Consider the following 19,598-nt stretch of genomic DNA (forward strand, 5'->3'; position numbering starts at 1 on the left):
ATTCTAGCAAAGAGGCCTATGTGTAGGTTGACATCACTTACTATGGGGTGGTGCCCCCTTCCTTTCTACCTTCAGGGAGCCTTTCTGCACATGTGTAGTTGGGAAGGTCTCCTTGACTTCAAGAATGAGGAATATGTGGTTTTTTATCTCTTACCTAGGCAGGGTTCAACACTTCTCTCCTGCTACTTTGGAGTATCTGTCCACAGGGGAGAAACTGTTCAGCCTGGGGGCCATCTATCTCCTGCCTCAACTTGAGCCCCAAAAAAACAGAACTCCCCGAAGGGTTTCAGCAAAGCATTTTTAAAGACCAGGAGAGAGAGGGGGTGTCGCGGGGTATGTGATCAGCTCGTGCACAATTCTCTGATCGGTTGATGCTGAGCTAACATGGCAGTTAACATTATTAATCCTTCAGTTCCAGAAGGTCTGGGAGCTATGTGCTCACGATCATCCAGTATTCTAGTTAATTTCTTCCATTTGGTGCTGGTTTTAGCATCTGAAAAACTCAGGAAATATGCATCAGATACTATTACCTGGCAACTTCAGAGAGGAGCTAAAACAGAGGGTATGGGAGGGATCTGTCCCGGGAAGGCCCCATAGGATTCTCCTTGGTTACACTCCCAGTTGGAGTAGTGGCTAAGATATCATGCTTGCAAAAAAATTTTTAGCTATGGACTATTAAAGCTGGAAAAGATCATGAGTATTCTCTAGCCCAAAGTCCTTATTATATAGATGAGGAAACTATTATGAAAATAGGTGAAGAGCTGGATAAAATGGCAGTTGACTAGCAGCCAAGTCTATCTCTTTAGTCTGAAGCATCTTGCACTACATTAGCTTTCAAATAGTACAGTGGAACCATAATCATGATGACATTTATGATGTTTGAAAATCACTCTATTACACAATGATGTTTTTCAAGGTTAAAATGTCCTAAGAGATGAGAACAGTTGGCTAGTAGGAGATTTTAATTTTAACTCTTTGTGGAGCCTTTATTTCTTTATGGAGAAGTGAGTATACATTTTAAGAAGCTATTGATGATCAATGGTTTGTTCCAAATTAAGAAGAGATAGATCAAACCCTGTGTAGGTTGAGCACTGGATGGCAAAATAGAATAAGTAAAACCAATACCTGCTGCTCATCCATTTTTTGAAGAACTTCTCTTATCACCACCACCCCCATTCCCACAACAAAATGAAACAAGTAGACAAACAAAAATCCTGTGTTCTGTGCTCCTGCTAGACAAGTTACAGTTGACCTCATTAATAAAGATGAAATGAATCTCTCGTATCTATTTTACCATATAGTAATACGATTAAAATTTTATTTCTAGGAAGATCCTTCAAACTTCTGTTTCTATTTTCCTCCTTTCTCAGATACAACCTGAATGGGGACCGTTATTTACTTAAATTCATACAACTAGTTAGTGGCCAAAGAAAGGCCTTTTAATTTCTCTTTCTGAAGTTCTGACATTTGTTTTTGTAACATCACATTTCATCTCATAGGCATGGTTCCTGCTATGCAACAAACTTAAGCCTCAGAAATTTCCTTGTTATTTACAGTTCCAGCTCATTTTAAAGGGTGAGAAAGAGGCTGGAAAGGGAACTGAGATAGAAAAAGCCTCCTGCTCTTTTCTTTGGGACCTCAATTTATCACTACTCCCAAACAAGCAAGCTTTTGTAGTTCTGGTTTTCCTGATTTCTTTGCACACTCTATACATATTTTGTCCTTTCTAACACGTGGTTTCAGAACTACTTTCTTATAAATAGCCTTTAGCTTGAAGAATTGGTTCTTAGTGTAACAAACTTTCCCACTCTATTTCACTGATTAGAAGTTTATACATGAGTACATATAGAGCTGATTCTCCTCATCACCACCCACACCCCGTCCTGCCCTCCATGCCAGATGCCCAACTCTCATCCTTTTTTACTGAATGATGGGATTTTCTGACACCGATGCTATTTCTTCCTCAGGATCAGGTGGACACCCTCACAGACCTGGCAGCATATATTGAAGAAATAGGCCATCCCAATGCTGGGGACATACGGGCAAGGCAGGAGTCCCTGGTGTCTTGGTTTGAAGACCTGAAAAAGCGACTGGCCAACCGGAAGAATAAGCTCGTTGACCTTCTCCTCCTGCACCAGATCTGCAGAGACACAGAGGATGAGGAGGCCTGGATCCAAGAGACTGAACCTTCTGCAGCTTCCACCTACCTTGGTTAGTACAGCCGTACAGCCCAAGCAGGCAGAGCCATAAGGAGAAGACCAAGGTCTGCAGATAGTTTGAGAGATCTGGGATACAGTAGCATAGTGTGCCCTCAGGTCTTTCCCCTTAGACTCTTGAAAATTTTTCCTGCTTTCCAAAAATAAAGGATTTTTTAATAATTCATACTGAGAAGTTTACCTCCTAAAATGAGACATGAAGAATGCCATGAATTTAAGGCCTCTGGGAAGAGCTAATGTGACCAGCTTTTTGCTACTTGCTCTAAGTTAAGTTCTTGCCAAGGTCCTTGGCTGAGCGGTCATGGTTAGCGTTTGAGGTCACAAGTGTTTTTGTTTATATTGTCAGTGGCTCCCTTTTATAAGGGGAGCTATCACAAGGATATGTATGAGCTATTACAAGGATAAAAGGGGTGAAGCAGCAGATAAAGTACATAATTTCCTTTCCTTTGGAATCTATCAGTCCACCATTGTTAGTGTCAGGACACTTGCATTGAAATACAGAAAAAAAGTGCACATAAATATAATGCAAACTTAATATACATGTATTGGGTACATCTGTGAGAGGCTGGACCATATGACAACAGAGGGGCTTGTCTGGGAAAACATCCTAGAAGAGAAAAGATCTCTTTGAGGGAGAGACGGGCATAGAGGGTTTCTGGAGACATTTAGTGTGAAGTATATGGAAGAAAATTTTGGAGGAAAGAGAGTTGAAGTGTGGATGGGAGACAGGGAGGATGAAGTAGACAGCTGGAACTGGGGACTTTAGAAGCAGGAAATTAACGGTACATAGTATTTATTATGTGCTCGTTAGTGTTAACCAATGAGCGAGGCACTTTTTGTAAGTTTTGTCTAATCTTTACAAAGAAAACTACAAAATGGTTATTTTTAGTTTAGAGGACTTAATAACTTTCTGGCATCCATAGAAATAAGCAAGTGGAAGATCCTGCTTTTTATACCACAGTATGTTGAAAGAAAATTGGTTGCATGAAATTATTGGAAGTTTGAGCTGAAGAGCTACGTGCCTTTCTACCTATCATCCAAAGAGAAGAGTGATTTATTCATTGTCTTTTGTATAATAATGCATTTTCTTAGTACAAAGAGGCAAAGGGAAAAACAAAGCTGAGCAGAGTTAATTCAGACAAACAGCATAAATTTTAGGAAGCCCACTTAACCAACTTCAATGGGAAGAATTGTAGGTCCAAGAGTAAAAAAGAAGTACAGTAGCTTCTTATTATTCTGTGCACTATAATAATGACCTTGAAATTATTTTTATCTCTAGGCAAGGACCTGATTTCCTCCAAGAATCTTCTGAACAGACACCAAGTCATTCAGGCTAATATTGCCAGCCATGAGCCACGCATCCAAGTGATAACAGAGAGGGGGAACAAAATGGTAGAGGAAGGTATGTATGATTCAGATGGAATTGACCTGTCATCACTGTGCCAAATTTATGAGAAGTTTTTTTTCAATTTTAGGGCTTCATTCCTTTATCTACGTTGATACTTTTACCTGTATAATTTTCCTTCTACGTGAAGTTCCTCTAACATTTCCTGTAGTGAAGTCCTGCTAATAATAAATTCTCTGGGCTTTTGTTTTGGTCTAAAAGACTTCCTTTTGCCTTCATTTTTGAAACACATTTTCACTGGATATAAAATTCTTGGCTGATATTGTCTTTCTTTGAGCATTTTAAAGATGCTGCTGCACTGTCTTCTGACTTGCCGAATTTCTGGTGAGAAGTCTGCTCTCATTACTATCTTTTCTCCTTTGTATGTAATGTCTTTTTTTCCTCTGACTCTTTTGTCACTGGTTTTCACCAATTTGCGCCAATTTGATTACAATATAACTTGGTGTAGTGGTCTTTGTTTCTTTAGCTTTGCAATCGTTAAGCTTCTTGGATCCTCTTTCTTATGGTTCTTCCAGGGAAGTTTTTATTCTGGAACTAATTTAGAGACTAGTCCACTACTGAGGTATAACCCTTCTGAGGATACTACCTCATGTATTATAATATCTTTCCACTTTGGTGGGAGCTAATTTTAATTATTCACAGCTCTATGTGATCTTAGGAGTTTTTTGACCTACTGCTTTCCAGTCTTCTTTTCCTTACCCTTGAAGAGTTTACTGACACATGCGTGCAAAGGAGTAATCAGTCACATACTTCACGGGACCTCTCTGTGTATCCCCTAAACTCCATCCCCAGTACAGCACCCTTCTCAGTACTCTGCTCCACAAGCTCTAGCTGTCTTGTCTTCCCCCAACTCTGATCTCTGTCTCCTCAGCATGGTGTGATTGCTAGTTCTATTTGGGCTAATCCTCCCAGCACTGCAGTCTACAAACTGCCCCAGGCATAAACTGTGGCAATCATAAGGCATAGCTCATTTCTTTCCCTTCTCTCAGGAGTCACACTCCTCTGCCTATCTTCTGAAAATCATTGTATCTTACACTCTGTCTTGTTTTCTAGTTGTTTAGGATGGGAGAACAATTCCTGTAGTAATAAATCTTTTATGGGCAAAAATGAAAATCTGCTTGTTGATTTTTGCCAACACTTCACTGTATCTTCTTGGTTTATCTGTGGAGGTGTTCACCAAATTCTAAAAAACATACTTAACACAATCCTAAGAATGAATTTTAATTCATTGATATTAAAAAAAAAAAGAAATGAAAATATGCTGAATTTTCTGCTTAAGCTAGAGAATACACGTTTTTGGAACTCTGAGCAGTACCCACACATAGGTATTTTGTTTTCAGTCTGTATATCAGAGACTGTACCACCCAATTCACCACCACACATATACCCTATCCCCCATTAGCATCTATTGATGCTTAATCTCACTTATTATATCCCAGTTCCCAGGAACTTAGGTGAAATGTCACATTGACTACATGCAACATCATTCTCATGGTTCCCTCTCTCTCTCCCAGGTAACCAAAAGGATTAAAGTATAGTGGACATTAATGAGGGTAAAACTCTCCTTTTCTATAACTACTCCATAGGACACTTTGCTGCAGAAGATGTGGCCTCTAGGGTCAAGAGTTTGAATGAGAATATGGAATCTCTCCAGGCTCGAGCTGCTAGACGGCAGAATGATCTTGAAGCCAATGTCCAGTTCCAGCAATACCTAGCTGACCTGCATGAAGCAGAAGCATGGATTAGAGAGAGGGAACCTATAGTAGACAACACTAACTATGGGGCTGATGAAGAAGCAGCTGGGGTAAGGTGGGCACAGGGAAGGATATTGTCTAGTACTCACAAATTAGTACCAAATTAGTACCTGATTAGATTGTGTGACAACTACAGGTTTTCTCAGATTTTTTGGAGTTTCCAGAGTGATTACCTTTGGCCTTCATCTGCTGGGATAACCTGAGTTAACAGAAATCCCAAAAGATACACCATGTTTTCCTAACCCCACAGAGATCCATATTTCTTAGAGATTATCTAAGCCCAAAAAGGCATGACCAGACATCTATGCCTGCCTTGGTCCCATCCTAAATTTCCCAGACTGAGCTTGGGATTTCACAAACCAACTATAGTTTTAACATATACTTAATTACTTTATTGTAATAAAGTCAGGCAGACACATTGGGGCAAGAAGAACTTCAAAGGTCATAATTACCCTTTATATCCCTTTCTTTGTTTTGCTCATTGTCCTATGGTCAGCCAGTATAGTATTTCACAAACCCTATGCACTAGAAGTACTTGACATGGGCATCTAAAATTATGCCAATATTTAATCCTACAAAGCAATGTTTTCAGCAGTATCCTTTTTCAGCTGTGATGTGCATTGAGAAAACACTTGTGCAATTTGACTTTATTTTGATTAAAGCAAATATATTGATATTGTTGCTCATTTAACTCTTATTTTCTTGATACTTGCAAATTTAGAGTTAAAAAATTTATTATAGGTGGAAAGTGTCTCGTACCAGGAATTAGGACAATAAGTATAACACAAAACAATAGTTGAAACCCTCCCCAGGGATGCTTAGTGTTCTTCCTGTATTTGCTTCTGATGATCTTCCCATCAACAAATTCAGGCTCTTCTAAAGAAGCATGAGGCCTTTCTGGTGGATCTGAAGGCTTTTGGAAACAGTATGCAAGCTCTTCGGGATCAGGCAGAAGCCTGTCAGGTAAGAAGGACTTAGGTATGACAAGAATGACATTCTCCACCACAGAGTAAAAGGAATTAGGAGATTCTCTTTGTTACCAGTTTTTACTTTACATAGTCCAGGAAGCAACTGCAATAGAAAATAGTCCTGTGATCTTTAGGCAGGCACTGTAGCATCTTTGTAGCACCTACAGAGATTTAGTTTATAAGAATTTCTCAGTAAGTATTATCATTTATTCACTGGTATATTATTTTTTTGCTTTCCTTTTTCATTTTATATTTTCATTCTCCTTCTTTTCTTACTTCTTTTATTTGCATCTCTCCTCTTATATTCCCTCCTGATTTATTTCCTCCCTTTCTTAGTTTTTTTTTTTTTTTTATACTGACACTTATTAAATGTCTACCATGTGCAAGCATGAATAAAAAATAATCCTGACTTGAAGGAAAATTACAGTCTATTAGGTCATAAATTTTAACAAATAATTGCATATAATAGATATATGAACAGGAAAAATAATCTCAAAGAAAGGAGTGTTTCATTCTCTTGAAATAAGAGTGCTGGAAGATAGGAAAATCTTCATAGCTGAGGCAAGCCAGTTTATTTTTTTTTAAGGGTAGTTTACTATGCAGATAATGAGAAGAAGGGCTCTTCTAGTGAATAAGCTATGAGAGCAAATGCACTGAAGCACAAAATAATCAAGTGTATTTGAGAAATGGGAAATGCAATGGATTGAGAATGTGAGAATGGCTAGACTGCAAGGTGGAAATAAATGTCCTGAAGAGTGATGGGAGCTGGAATCAACTAAATGATATGGGTATCTCATAGTATAGTGGAAGCAACAGAGGTACACTTCTGACATTCAAGGAATTCTGTCTTATGAGGGGCTCTGAATCCATACACTGGGAGTAGAAAAGACATAGACTCACTATGTCGAGTCAATATATATTTAGAGAGCTTTGGTGCTGTGCCTTCCTCAAGCTCTGCACAGTGGGTGCCTACACAAAAACAGGTGGATTTATGAATTGTAAGTTATGAGGAAACAGTACTTGAAGGATACAAAATCAGAGGGATATGTAAGGGGAAGTACATCTTCAGCTCCAATCTGAAGGAAGTGTGAGCCGTTGCTTATGAAGGGGGATTATATTTTGTTCATTCTCTCAGAGATATGATATTTGTGAAAAATGAAAATCAGAGAAGACTATACCTTGGAGGACAGGTTAAAAAGGAGAGAGAGACAAGATATTTGATCTCAGTTTATGTTCTCAATTTTTTAAATTCTGTGGCCTTTCCTGTGCTGTAGATCACCCATCTCTAAAAAAGAAAGTCCACGGTTGCTTGACAAAACGCTTTAAAGACCCAGGGAATGGAGAAGGTGATGAGAGATAGTGGGTCTTTCACTTTCTCAAACAATTTTCTGAAACACGGATGCATACAATCCTTTATTGCCTGCTTAAGAACTGGTGGTTTAGAGCATTTAATATGTTTTTGAAAACTTACATTCTTACTTGCTCACTCTGTGTTCGTATTTCCCAGCCCGCCTGTCCCCTGAGAAGTGTTAGGATGGAACGATATCTCTGAAGATGGCATATTGCAATAGCTCTGTTACTGGCAGCCATGTAAGAGATTTCAGCCAGGGGCTCCTCTCTCCTGTAAGGTGCAGGGACGGCCCACCATGGGTAGGCTGTACAGGGAAATCTTTCCTATGGGTGACTGGCTTGTTCAGCTTACTGTTTTTGTTCAGCAACAACAGGCTGCACCCGTGGAGGAAGCTGCTCGAGAAGAGAGGGTTGTGGCCTTATATGACTTCCAGGCCCGCAGCCCCCGAGAAGTCACCATGAAGAAAGATGATATCTTAACACTGCTCAGTTCCATCAACAAGGTGACTTTCCCTTCTACCTTTCTCCCCGTCAACAGGGTGGCTCTTGCAGTCGACTCTCCCAACCCTGCCAGATACCCATATTTTAACCAGCTAATATTTTTCTATTTCTCTCTCTCTTAAATAACCATAATTTATTGAGCAGTATCTTTCCTCCAGATGCTGTGTAGGATCCTGTACATATCTTTTGAGATTATAATACCAATTTTACAGTTAACAAAGTGAGGACTCAAAGAGCTTAAGTAACTAGCCCAAAGACATGTAAGCCGTGAGTGACAATTCTGTAATATATTTACAGGATTAAACTGCCTCTTTCTTCTCATCTTTCCTTGCTCCTCTTCTGACCCAGTGTTCCTAGTAATGGAACAAAAATGGATGGGGTTAAGAGGAGCCTGGTCAAGGAGAAGTCTTTTGTCAACTTAGATTTTCTTTAGCCCTTATGGCTGTGAGAATACTGACAAAGTATGGTCTAGGATTTTAAATATATTTCTCATAAGAGCATGAGAAATATTTTTATATTCTAATGCTTCATTAATCTCCAAAAATGATTGAGAAGAAAAAAAGAGAGCTTGGGATTTGTTACTCTGAGGGCAAGTAATTTTTTTAGAGAAGCAAGATTTTTATCATCAAATAAGCTGTGTTCCAGTCCTCTTTTCTCTTTGCTCAGTCTTCTTCATTTCACCACATTATTCTCTGAGGATGTTAACTCCAGAGCAGTTAGTATAGCAACCCTCCTGTGGAGATCAAGGTCATACTTAAGCATAAAGCATTCGCATAGGTGAATTTCAGGGCAACACACAATATTTAGGGGCTCTGGGAGAGGGATGGTTAGAAGTTATTATACAATATTGTCATACACAGGTGCTTCACCCACGAAAAGCCCAGTTTGATTCTGGCCCTATGGGTTTTTTGTGAATTCCTAGTGGACAAAATGCCCCATCATGAAGAGAATGGCTGTCAGTTTTTGAAAACCTCATCACAGTTAAGGATCTAACATCAAATATCAGATTCTGACTTCAGAGGCTTATCTCTGCAATTCCTGCAACTTCTGATGTATCTTCTTTGTAATATATAAAAATTATATGCTACCCATAAGCAATGGTTTGCTTCATCTGGCCATCAGCCTGTCCCTTTGCCTAGAGACTTAGTTATGAGGGTTAAAACTTCTCCTATACGTGGCTTTTCCAAGAACTAAGGAAGAAGTGGGGATTTTCTCTCCCTTTAGGACTGGTGGAAAGTGGAAGCTGATGATCACCAGGGCTTTGTGCCAGCTGTCTACGTCAGGAAACTTGCCCGTGATGAGTTTCCTATGCTCCCGCAACGGAGGCGAGAAGAGCCAGGCAACATCACCCAGCGTCAGGAACAGATTGAGAACCAGTAAGTTCTGAAGGCTGGAGAACAGAACAGTGTTTGGCCAAACATTTCAGATTGGTCAAAAACACATCTTATGATTCTATATCTGTTAGATTAAGGATCTTTGCAAATTCACAGATTTTAAGAGCTGAAAGTAAACTTAAGGTAATTCAAACCCTTTACTTTTTAAATGAGGAAAGGGAACCCCAGAACCATTAAGTCAAGTGCCAGAGGTCAGACACATATTAGGGTCACATATTCTGACTTCCTGCCTGGCACTCTTTCACTCTTTCAAGGTTATCAAAAGGTCTTCTGACTTCTGTGTGAACTTTGTTTACTATGCCAGGCTACTTCATATCCAGTTGTCAATAAGAATGTGAGATTTTCACTTCTATAGAATGAGGAAGGCGTATTGTCAGTCATACTATTGGAACATTTACATTTTTATTGTTTTTAAATAGAACACTCTTGTCTCTCTGTTCTCAATGCTATTTTCCTTCCATCTTTATTTCCTCTTCTCTTTACTGTTTTCTTTTGATTTTTTCCTCCCTCTCATTTTTGTCCCTTTCATTCTCTCCCTTTCTCACCCTGCCTCTACTCTTCTGTGTTTTCTCCATCTCTTATTCCACATTTCCCATTCTCTTTGTTTCTCCACCCAGGTACCTTTCTCTCCTGGATCGGGCAGAAGAACGCAGACGTCGTCTATTGCAACGTTACAATGAGTTTTTGCTGGCCTATGAGGCAGGAGACATGCTGGACTGGATCCGAGAAAAAAAGGCAGAAAACAGCGGGGTGGAATTAGATGATGTTTGGGAGCTGCAGAAAAAGTTTGATGAGTTCCAAATGGTGAGAAAGAGGAACCAACTCCTCTAGATGGCTTTATGAGGGTTATCATCATTTCCTTTTACCCCATATCTCCTCCTCAGTAAATCCTTAATTTCATATTTGCTAAATATCCTCCCCCAAACTACTGAGACTTCCACATTTCAAATATTTCCCTGGATATTACAAGTGGAAGGAAAATGCAGAGGAAACTAGTCACCCTGACTTTGCAGCCTGCAGTTCCTGCCACTCCCACATCCTACTGGAAGTGCTGGTCTCCCAGAATCTTCACAACTTGTCCTATACTGTCTTGTGTTCCTGCTGCCCAGGTTGAGATGGGGTGTTATGAGACTCTTGCAAGGTCTAATTATGGGGCAGAAGTTTGGATGGAAAGGTGGGAAGAACAACCTGACTTTACAACCAGAAAATTTCTAATTTTCTGCCTACCTAAAACCTTTCCATTCTCCTTTATTCTCTCAGATCCATTCTATTATTTTAACTAGCAATTAGTATAAACTACTTCCTCCTTTCTTTTCCATATGATACTTTCCTTACACATGGAACTCAAAGCTATACAAAACTATCAGATAGATAGATAGATAGATAGATAGATAGATAGATAGATAGATAGATAGATAGATAAAGATAAAGTACATATATATACATATGGAGAGAGAGAGAAGTGAAAGAAAGGGAAGGAGAAAAAAAGAGGGTACAATTTATAAAAGAATACCAAGAATGAGACTTTCATGAGAAAACTCATTAAAAGGCCATTGCATAGTGAAATAAACAATGTCATCACCATAGGCATGGTGATGAGTTCCCTAGAGCTGTTACAACATATCTTAATATAAGCAAATTGCAACTCAGACAATGAAATTCTACAAAAGGTGGAGGAATTTGTATTGGTAGCAAAGAACATTACATGGCTCAGGTATAGACTCCTTTGATGGTATAATTTAATCCAGGGAGAAATCTAGGAAAATTAATGTGCTCCATAATCCATATAAATAACAGCACTCTTGTCACGTTTTTGATAGCCACTGGGTATCAGGGAGTTTAAAGGTACTCTTCTTTGTGGCAGATTGGAGGAAGGCAGTTTGCTGTGTACTGCAAATGTGGTTAGCAATATGTTTTAACCTGTAACCAAGTCGGGGCAAAGATGAGCAGGTAAGTATGAAAGATTCTTGAGAGGGGGATTTATACTGCTTTGGATACATTTTCCCACCTAGGATTTGAAGACCAATGAGCCTCGGCTGAGGGATATCAACAAAGTGGCTGATGATCTTCAATTTGAAGAGCTTCTGACACCAGAAGGAGCTCAAATACAGCAGGTAACTATTTCTTCTCACTACCAGGTTTGGGGAATCTTCATTTCATTTAAAAATACTTAATTTCATATTCTGAAGATCAACTAGAACATGCAGAAGGTAATGGCAGTATGGAGCTAGCTACAGGAAAGGTCAAAGGAAATAGTTCAGATAGTCCAGCCATGTATCCATTTTAAATGATCTGAAATCTATAAATTGCCACACACACCCCATCGCCACAAGAAATTCAGTGATCAAATGCATGAATACAAAGAAAATGCAGATAAAGGAGCTATGACAGTGGGAAGTGGTTAATCAATAAAATTTACTGGAAGAGATACTCTGATAAAATCTGATGAAAGAAGAATATAGGTAGTAGAGATGGGGGAGAAGGCATTCTAGACCTGACTCAGATTTGGACTTGTGGTTCCATAAAAGATGTAATGAATTAATAGAATGTCTAGTCCAGTTCTCTGAGTTGTCATAAACCAGTGAGGATGAATTCTCTGCCTCCTTTTGTGGTGATTGACCTGGGGTAAGAGTGAGAAGGAAAGTGCATAGGAACAATTTGCTCACTCTCTACAGTAAAACAGAGCTCTAAGAGGCTACCTGGTTTAGTCATTTCAAGACACAGAGTGGTATTATATTTCTCATAGAGAAAGGTAATACCTTCTAACTACCAAGGCAACACTTTCCACTCATTTTTCAGAGGTTGTAATGTATCTCTGTGGCAGCCAACATTAATTGCTGCTCTAAGGTGGATTGTTCCACCCTAGAACATCAGTTTCAGAAGAAAACTAATTCCTTTCTTAACTACATTGGTATAGTTGAGACCCAAGTTCAAGCTATCCAAGAAAGAAAGAAACCTGTGCATTTTCTAAAGGAGATAACATGAAAACAACCAGGGTTTAAGCCCCATCTAGTCGTTTTTTTTTTTTTTTTTCACATCTTTACTTGGATATAATTGCTTTACAATGGTGTGTTAGTTTCTGCTTTATAACAAAGTGAATCAGTTATACATATACATATGTCCCCATACCTCTTCCCTCTTATATCTCCTTCCCTCCCACCCTCCCTATCCCACCCCTCTAGGTGGTCACAAAGCACCGAGCTGATCTCCCTGTGCTATGCAGCCGCTTCCCACTATCTATTTTACATTTGGTAGTGTATATATGTCCATGCCACTCTCTCACTTTGTCCCAGCTTACCCTTCCCCTTCCCCATATCCTCAAGTCCATTCTTTATTAGGTCTGCATCTTTAGTCCCGTCTTGCCCCTAGGCTCTTTATGACCATTTTTTTTTTTTTTTTTTAGATTCCATATATATATGTTAGCATACGGTATTTGTTTTTCTCTTTCTGACTTACTTCACTCTGTATGATAGTCTCTAGGTCCATCCACCTAACTACAAATAACTCAGTTTCGTTCCTCTTTATGGCTGAGTAATACTCCATTGTTCCATTCCATTGCCACATCTTCTTTATCCATTCATCTGTTGATGGATACTAAGGTTGCTTCCATGTCCTGGCTATTGTAAACAGAGCTGCAATGAATATTTTGGTACATGAATTATGGTTTTCTCAGGGTACATGCCCAGTAGTGGGATTGCTAGGATGGTATGGTAGTTCTATTTTTAGTTTTTTAAGGAACCTCCATACTGTTCTCCATAGTGGCTGTATCAATTTACATTCCCACCAACAGTGCAAGAGGGTTCCCTTTCTCCAGACCCTCTCCAACATTTCTTGTTTGTAGATTTTTTGATGATGGCCATTCTGACCAGTGTGAGATGATATCTCATTGTAGTTTTGATTTGCATTTCTCTAATGATTAATGATGTTGAGCATTCTTTCATGTGTCTGTAGGCAATCTTATATCTTCTTTGGAGAAATGTCTATTTAGGTCTTCTGCCCATTTTTGGATTGGGTTGTTTGTTTTTTTGATATTGAGCTGCATGAGCTGCTTGTAAATTTTAGAGATTAATCCTTTGTCAGTTGCTTCATTTGTAAATATTTTCTCCCATTCTGAGGGCTGTCTTTTGGTCTTGTTTATGGTTTCCTTTGCTGTGCAAAAGCTTTTAAGTTTCACTAGGTCCCATTTGTTTATTTTTGTTTTTATTTCCATTTCTCTAGGAGGTGGGTCAAAAAGGATCTTGTTGTGATTTGTGTCATAGAGTGTTCTGCCTATGTTTTCCTCTAAGAGTTTGATGTTGTCTGGCCTTACATTTAGGTCTTTAATCCATCTTGAGTTTATTTTTGTGTATGGTGTTAGGGAGTGTTCTAATTTCATTCTTTTACATGTAGCTGTCCAGTTTTCACAGCATCACTTATTAAAGAGGCTGTCTTTTCTCCACTGTATATTCTTGCCTCCTTTATCAAAGATAAGGTGACCATATGTGCGTGGGTTTATCTCTGGACTTTCAATCCTGTTCCATTGATCTATATTTCTGTGTCTCTGCCAGTACCATACTGTCTTGATTACTGTAGCTTTGTAGTATAGTCTGAAGTCAGGGAGCTTGATTCCTCCAGCTCTGTTTTTCTTTCTCAAGATTGCTTCAGCTATTCAGGGTCTGTTGTGTTTCTATACAAATTGTGAAATTTTTTGTTCTAGTTCTGTGAAAAATACCAGTGGTAGTTTGATAGGGATTGCATTGAATCTGTAGATTGCTTTGGGTAGTAGAGTCATTTTCACAATGTTAATTCTTCCAATCCAAGAACATGGTATATCTCTCCATCTACTTGTATCATCTTTAATTTCCTTCATCAGTGTCTTATAATTTTCTCCATACAGGTTTTTGTCTCCTTAGGTAGGTTTATTCCTAGATATTTTATTCTTTTTGTTGCAATGGTAAATGGGAGTGTTTTCTTAATTTGATTTTCAGATTTTTCATCATTAGTGTATAGGAATGCAAGATATTTCTGTGCATTAATTTTGTATCCTGCTACTTTGCCAAATTCATTGATTAGCTTTAATAGTTTTCTGGTAGCATCTTTAGGAATCTCTATTTATAGTATCATGTCATCTGCAAACAGTGACAGCTTTACTTCTTCTTTTCCAATTTGGATTCCTTTTATTTCTTTTTCTTCTCTGATTGCTGTGGCTAAAGAGGAAATCAAAAAATACCTAGAAACAAATGACAATGAAAACACTATGACCCAAAACCTATGGGATGCAGCAAAAGCAGTTCTAAGAGGAAAGTTTATAGCAATACAATCCTACCTTAAGAAACAAGAAACATCTCAAATAAACAACCTAACCTTACACCTAAAGCAATTAGAGAAAGAAAAACAAACAAACAAACAAAAACCCAAAGTTCGCAGTAGGAAAGAAATCATAAAGATCAGATCAGAAATAAATGAAAAAGAAATGAAGGAAACGATAGCAAAGATCAATAAAACTAAAATCTGGTTCTTTGAGAAGATAAACAAAATTGATAAACCATTGCCAGACTTATTAAGAAAAAAAGGGAGAAGACTCAAATCAATAGAATTAGAAATGAAAAAGGAGAAGTCACAACTGACACTGCAGAAATACAAAGGATCATGAGAGATTACTACAAGCAACTGTATGCCAATAAAATGGACAACCTGGAAGAAATGGGCAAATTCTTAGAAATGCACAACCTGCCAAGACTGAACCAGGAAGAAATAGAAAATATGAACATACCAGTCACAAGCACTGAAATTGAAACTGTGATTAAAAGTCTTCCAACAAACGAAAGCCCAGGACCAGATGGCTTCACAGGCGAATTCTATCAAACATTTAGAGAATAGCTAACACCTATCCTTCTGAAACTCTTCCAAAATATAGCAGAAGGAGGAACACTCCCAAACTCATTCTACAGAGCCACCATCACTCTGATACCAAAACCAGACAAAGATGTCACAAAGAAAGAAAACTACAGGCCAATATCACTGATGAACATAGATGCAAAAATCTTCAAAAAATACTAGCAAACAGAATCCAACAGCACATTAAAAGGATCATACACTATGATCAAGTGGGATTTATCCCAGGAATGCAATGATTCTTTAATATATGCAAATCAATCAACGTGATACATCTTATTAACAAATTGAAGGAGAAAAGCCGTATGAACATCTCAATAGATGCAGAGAAAACTTTCGACAAAATTCAACACCCATTTATGATAAAAACCCTCCAGAAAGTAGGCATAGAGGGAACTTTCCTCAACATAATAAAGGCCATATATGACAAACCCACAGCCAACATCATCCTCAATGGTGAAAAAGTGAAACCATTTCCACTAAGATCAGGAACAGACAGGGTTGCCCACTCTCACCACTATTATTCAACACAGTTTTGGAAGTTTTAACCACAACCATCTAGTCTTTAGACACCACTGAGCTGTCTGAGTTAGCTCCCTAACTAAAGTCTGTGTTTGCCTCTTTCAGGAGTTGAATGCCCGCTGGGGGTCCTTGCAGAGGTTGGCAGAGGAACAGCGCCAGCTGTTGGGCAGTGCCCATGCTGTCCAAATGTTTCACAGGTAAGAATTTTAACTGCAAAGCAGTGTTACTCTAGAACCCACTCAAGAACTGCCAATTCTACTTAGTATAGTAGATCCATAGCTATAAATTTAACCCTTCTTCCTGGAGAAGATCAGAAATCAGGCTCTTCAGTAGTAAATTTCTCACTTGGCACATAGGCTGCACCCAAACAACCAACTTCAATTTTCTAGTACCTAGGCTTGGGCCCTGGTACATACATAATTAGCAGTCTTTATATGTTTTCATGATAGTGAATGAAAATTGAAATTGAAACAAGAGGTTGAAGTAATTACATTTCTGAACTAGAAGTAGACAGTAGAGGGCAAGAAACATCACATTGAATCTAAATGTTGATTCAACAATTTTTTATGTCTGATTTCCAAATCTGTGTCTATACTAAGAAACACACACAACTAAGTAAGCAAACAAATGAATGAACAAGCCTAATGAAAACCAAACACCTTTACTGTGTATAAATGTATTTTTGAATATTCAGAGAAGGGAAAACTGAAATGCAGACAGGTCTTGTTTAGAATGGCTTAAGATGGAAAATCATGAAACGTAACAGTTAAACATGGAGCTTTGCCATCTGGCTACCTGGTTGAAAGTTAGGCTCCACCATTTGGCAGTGGTATAACCTTGAAAAAATAGTTAATTTTTTTTTTTTTTCTGCTTAGCTTCTTAAGCTTTAATTTTCTCATATGTAAAATGGGACTGGTAATAGTAACTAGACCTCAAGTAGTTGTTGTAAAGATTAAATGCACCTAAGTTCTAACACATTAAAAAGGATGATGATGATGGTAGTGATGACTTCTTTGTGAACTCAGCTAGTCTGCCTCTAGTATGCCTATTATTCTTAAACTCTTCACTCTCATGTACCAGAGAAGCAGATGACACCAAGGAACAGATTGAGAAGAAGTGTCAGGCCCTCAGTGCTGCTGACCCTGGCTCAGACTTGTTCAGTGTTCAAGCCCTTCAGCGACAGCATGAGGGCTTTGAGAGGGACCTCATACCCCTGGAGGAAAAGGTGAGATGTGCTTTTAAGCTTTTCCAACATGATCATCTTCATATTTATACCTATTAATGTCCTTTTCTTTAGTTTTATTGTCCAGTCTCTTATTCTTATAGTTCTCTTTATCCTACTGCATACTTGTACTTTTACCTTGTCCCTAAGGTAAGTCCACTAAGAGGGTATGCCCCAGGACCATTCACATGGAGGAAAAACTCTTTAAATTTTTAAAAATTATAGTTGATTTACAATGTTGTGTTAATTACTGCTGTACAGCAAAGTGATTCAGTTATACATATATATATATATATATATATATGCATTCTTTTTTTATATTCTTTTCTATTATGGTTTATCATAGGATATTGAATATAGTTCTCTGTGCTATACAGTAGGACCTTATTGTTTATCCATTCTATATAGAAAAGCTTGCATCTGCTAACCCCAACCTCCCACTCCATTCCTTCCCCAACCCTCTCCCCCTTGGCAACCACCAGTCTGTTCTCTATGTCCATGATTCTGTTTCTGTTTCATAGATATGTTCATTTGTGTCATATTATAGATTCCACATATAAGTGATATCATATGGTATTTGTCTTTCTCTTTCTGATTTACTTCACTTAGTATGATAATCTCTAGTTGCATCCATGTTGCTGCAAAGGGTATTATTTCATTCCTTTTTATGGCTGAGTAATATTCCTTTGTATATATACCACATCTTCTTTATCCATTCATCTGTCGATGGACATTTAGTTTGTTTCCATGTCTTGGCTATTGTAAATGGTGCTGCTATGAACATAGGGGTGCATGTATCTTTTGAATTATAGTTTTGTCTGGATATACGCCCAGGAGTGGGATTGCTGGATCATAGAGTAATTCTTAGAATTCTTCTTAAAAACTTATTTTTAGTTTTCTGAGGAACCTCCATACTGTTTTCCACAGTGTGTGCACCAAATTACATTGAGGGAAAATATATTGAAAATTAACTTCCTACTATCTAAGTACCTCTTTAGTGAGTTCCAATAGGCCAGAACTTACAGAAGTTAGTTGGAGGTCAGCAGCCTAAGATAAATAGGAAATGGCCAGATCTATGCCTGAGTATGGTACAGAGTTTCCTTAGCAAGGGATTGAAGGAGCTTAATCCTACTCTGACCAAAAAATGAACTCTAGAGCTTGCCAAATACACTCTGGAAAAATCAGAGACATCATAGAACTTGCATTATCATGTAAAGCAAAAAGAAGCACAGAAAATGTCTACACTGAATAGATTTTCACATTAAAAATTAGACACTTGCCACCAACCGAGTCAATCACCCTGCCTGATAGCCTTGTTACATACTTACTTATTTGTTTGTTTGTTTATTTATTTATTTTTACAAAGGTTTATTCTTAAATGTACAATATTTTATAAAGTAGCAAGGTGTTCTTGTACCTCATTGAAGTCTATTTGAGGAAGGAGCACCACCGGGGCTTGGAACTCTTCCTTTGCTAGGATTCAGGTGTGACTCCAGGCTAATTGTCAGAGCTTTTGACTTCCTAGGTGGCTGTATTGGGGGAGACAGCAGATCGGCTCAGTGAGTCCCACCCAGATGCCACCGATGACCTGCAGAGGCAGCGACTGGAGCTGAATGAGGCCTGGAATGACCTGCTGGGGCTTACGGAGGAACATAAGGAGAACCTACAGGAGGACCTAAAATTCTTCCTGTTCCTCAGCCAGGCCAGGTAAAGCTCCAGAGGCAGACTTCCACCAGTGGGGTGGGCAATTTCCAAGTCTGGCCCATGAGTGGAGCATCTAGGAGCAGTCTAGGTACAGGTGCTCTTCACTGATGGGTTTGGAGTGTGCCTCTAGGTCCAGATTGTACCTCCAGTAAGGCACAAAATTCTCATTTTCAATATCTCAAGCCAATTCCTTCAAACTGAAATATTTCAGTTTGAAGGAATATGAGGTTATCTATACCAATTAAGTAAGTTTCTATAGAGTGTATATTATATATAGGGTGCTATATCAGGAATTACAGGATATAAGGGGGTTAGTCTACTGGAGAAGCAAAGAAGAATACAGATAACCATGGTAGAACATAATACAGCCCAAAACACACATCCTAACAAATAGATGGAACTATGCAAACAAAAGTGTGAGAATAAGACAGGTACAGAATACCCATGATGTGGGGACAGCTAGAGCCTGGGTTTTGTATGTCACAGGGGTAAGAAGAACTAGCAAGAGATAAACTCAGAAATGTTAAAATCAAGTCCTGGAGAAGTTTCACTGCATTGCTAAAGACTTTAGACATTATCACGTTTTAGCAAATATGCACTTTATCTGTGGAACAGTTCTCACATTCTGCCCCATCATATCAGTCTGCTGAGAGGATCATTTAGAATTGAGGGTTCAGGAAGTAATAGT

At 38.6% G+C, this 19,598-nt stretch overlaps 1 protein-coding gene across 1 annotated transcript in view; it reads left to right on the plus strand.

Moving 5' to 3' along the window:
* The window catches only part of SPTA1 (spectrin alpha, erythrocytic 1), a 70,435-nt gene that overhangs the window by 25,402 nt on the left and 25,435 nt on the right, over positions 1-19,598 (plus strand). Inside the window, exons 16-26 of the mRNA XM_061185863.1 lie at positions 1,968-2,211; positions 3,496-3,618; positions 5,208-5,425; positions 6,246-6,338; positions 8,059-8,196; positions 9,419-9,570; positions 10,206-10,392; positions 11,601-11,702; positions 16,090-16,181; positions 17,065-17,209; positions 18,732-18,913. Coding sequence (XP_061041846.1) covers positions 1,968-2,211; positions 3,496-3,618; positions 5,208-5,425; positions 6,246-6,338; positions 8,059-8,196; positions 9,419-9,570; positions 10,206-10,392; positions 11,601-11,702; positions 16,090-16,181; positions 17,065-17,209; positions 18,732-18,913 — 1,676 coding nt within the window. The remainder of the gene's footprint in view (positions 1-1,967; positions 2,212-3,495; positions 3,619-5,207; positions 5,426-6,245; positions 6,339-8,058; positions 8,197-9,418; positions 9,571-10,205; positions 10,393-11,600; positions 11,703-16,089; positions 16,182-17,064; positions 17,210-18,731; positions 18,914-19,598) is intronic.

This window comes from Eubalaena glacialis, chromosome 3, assembly GCF_028564815.1.
Source record: "Eubalaena glacialis isolate mEubGla1 chromosome 3, mEubGla1.1.hap2.+ XY, whole genome shotgun sequence".
In the NCBI taxonomy this organism is placed as follows: domain Eukaryota; kingdom Metazoa; phylum Chordata; class Mammalia; order Artiodactyla; family Balaenidae; genus Eubalaena; species Eubalaena glacialis.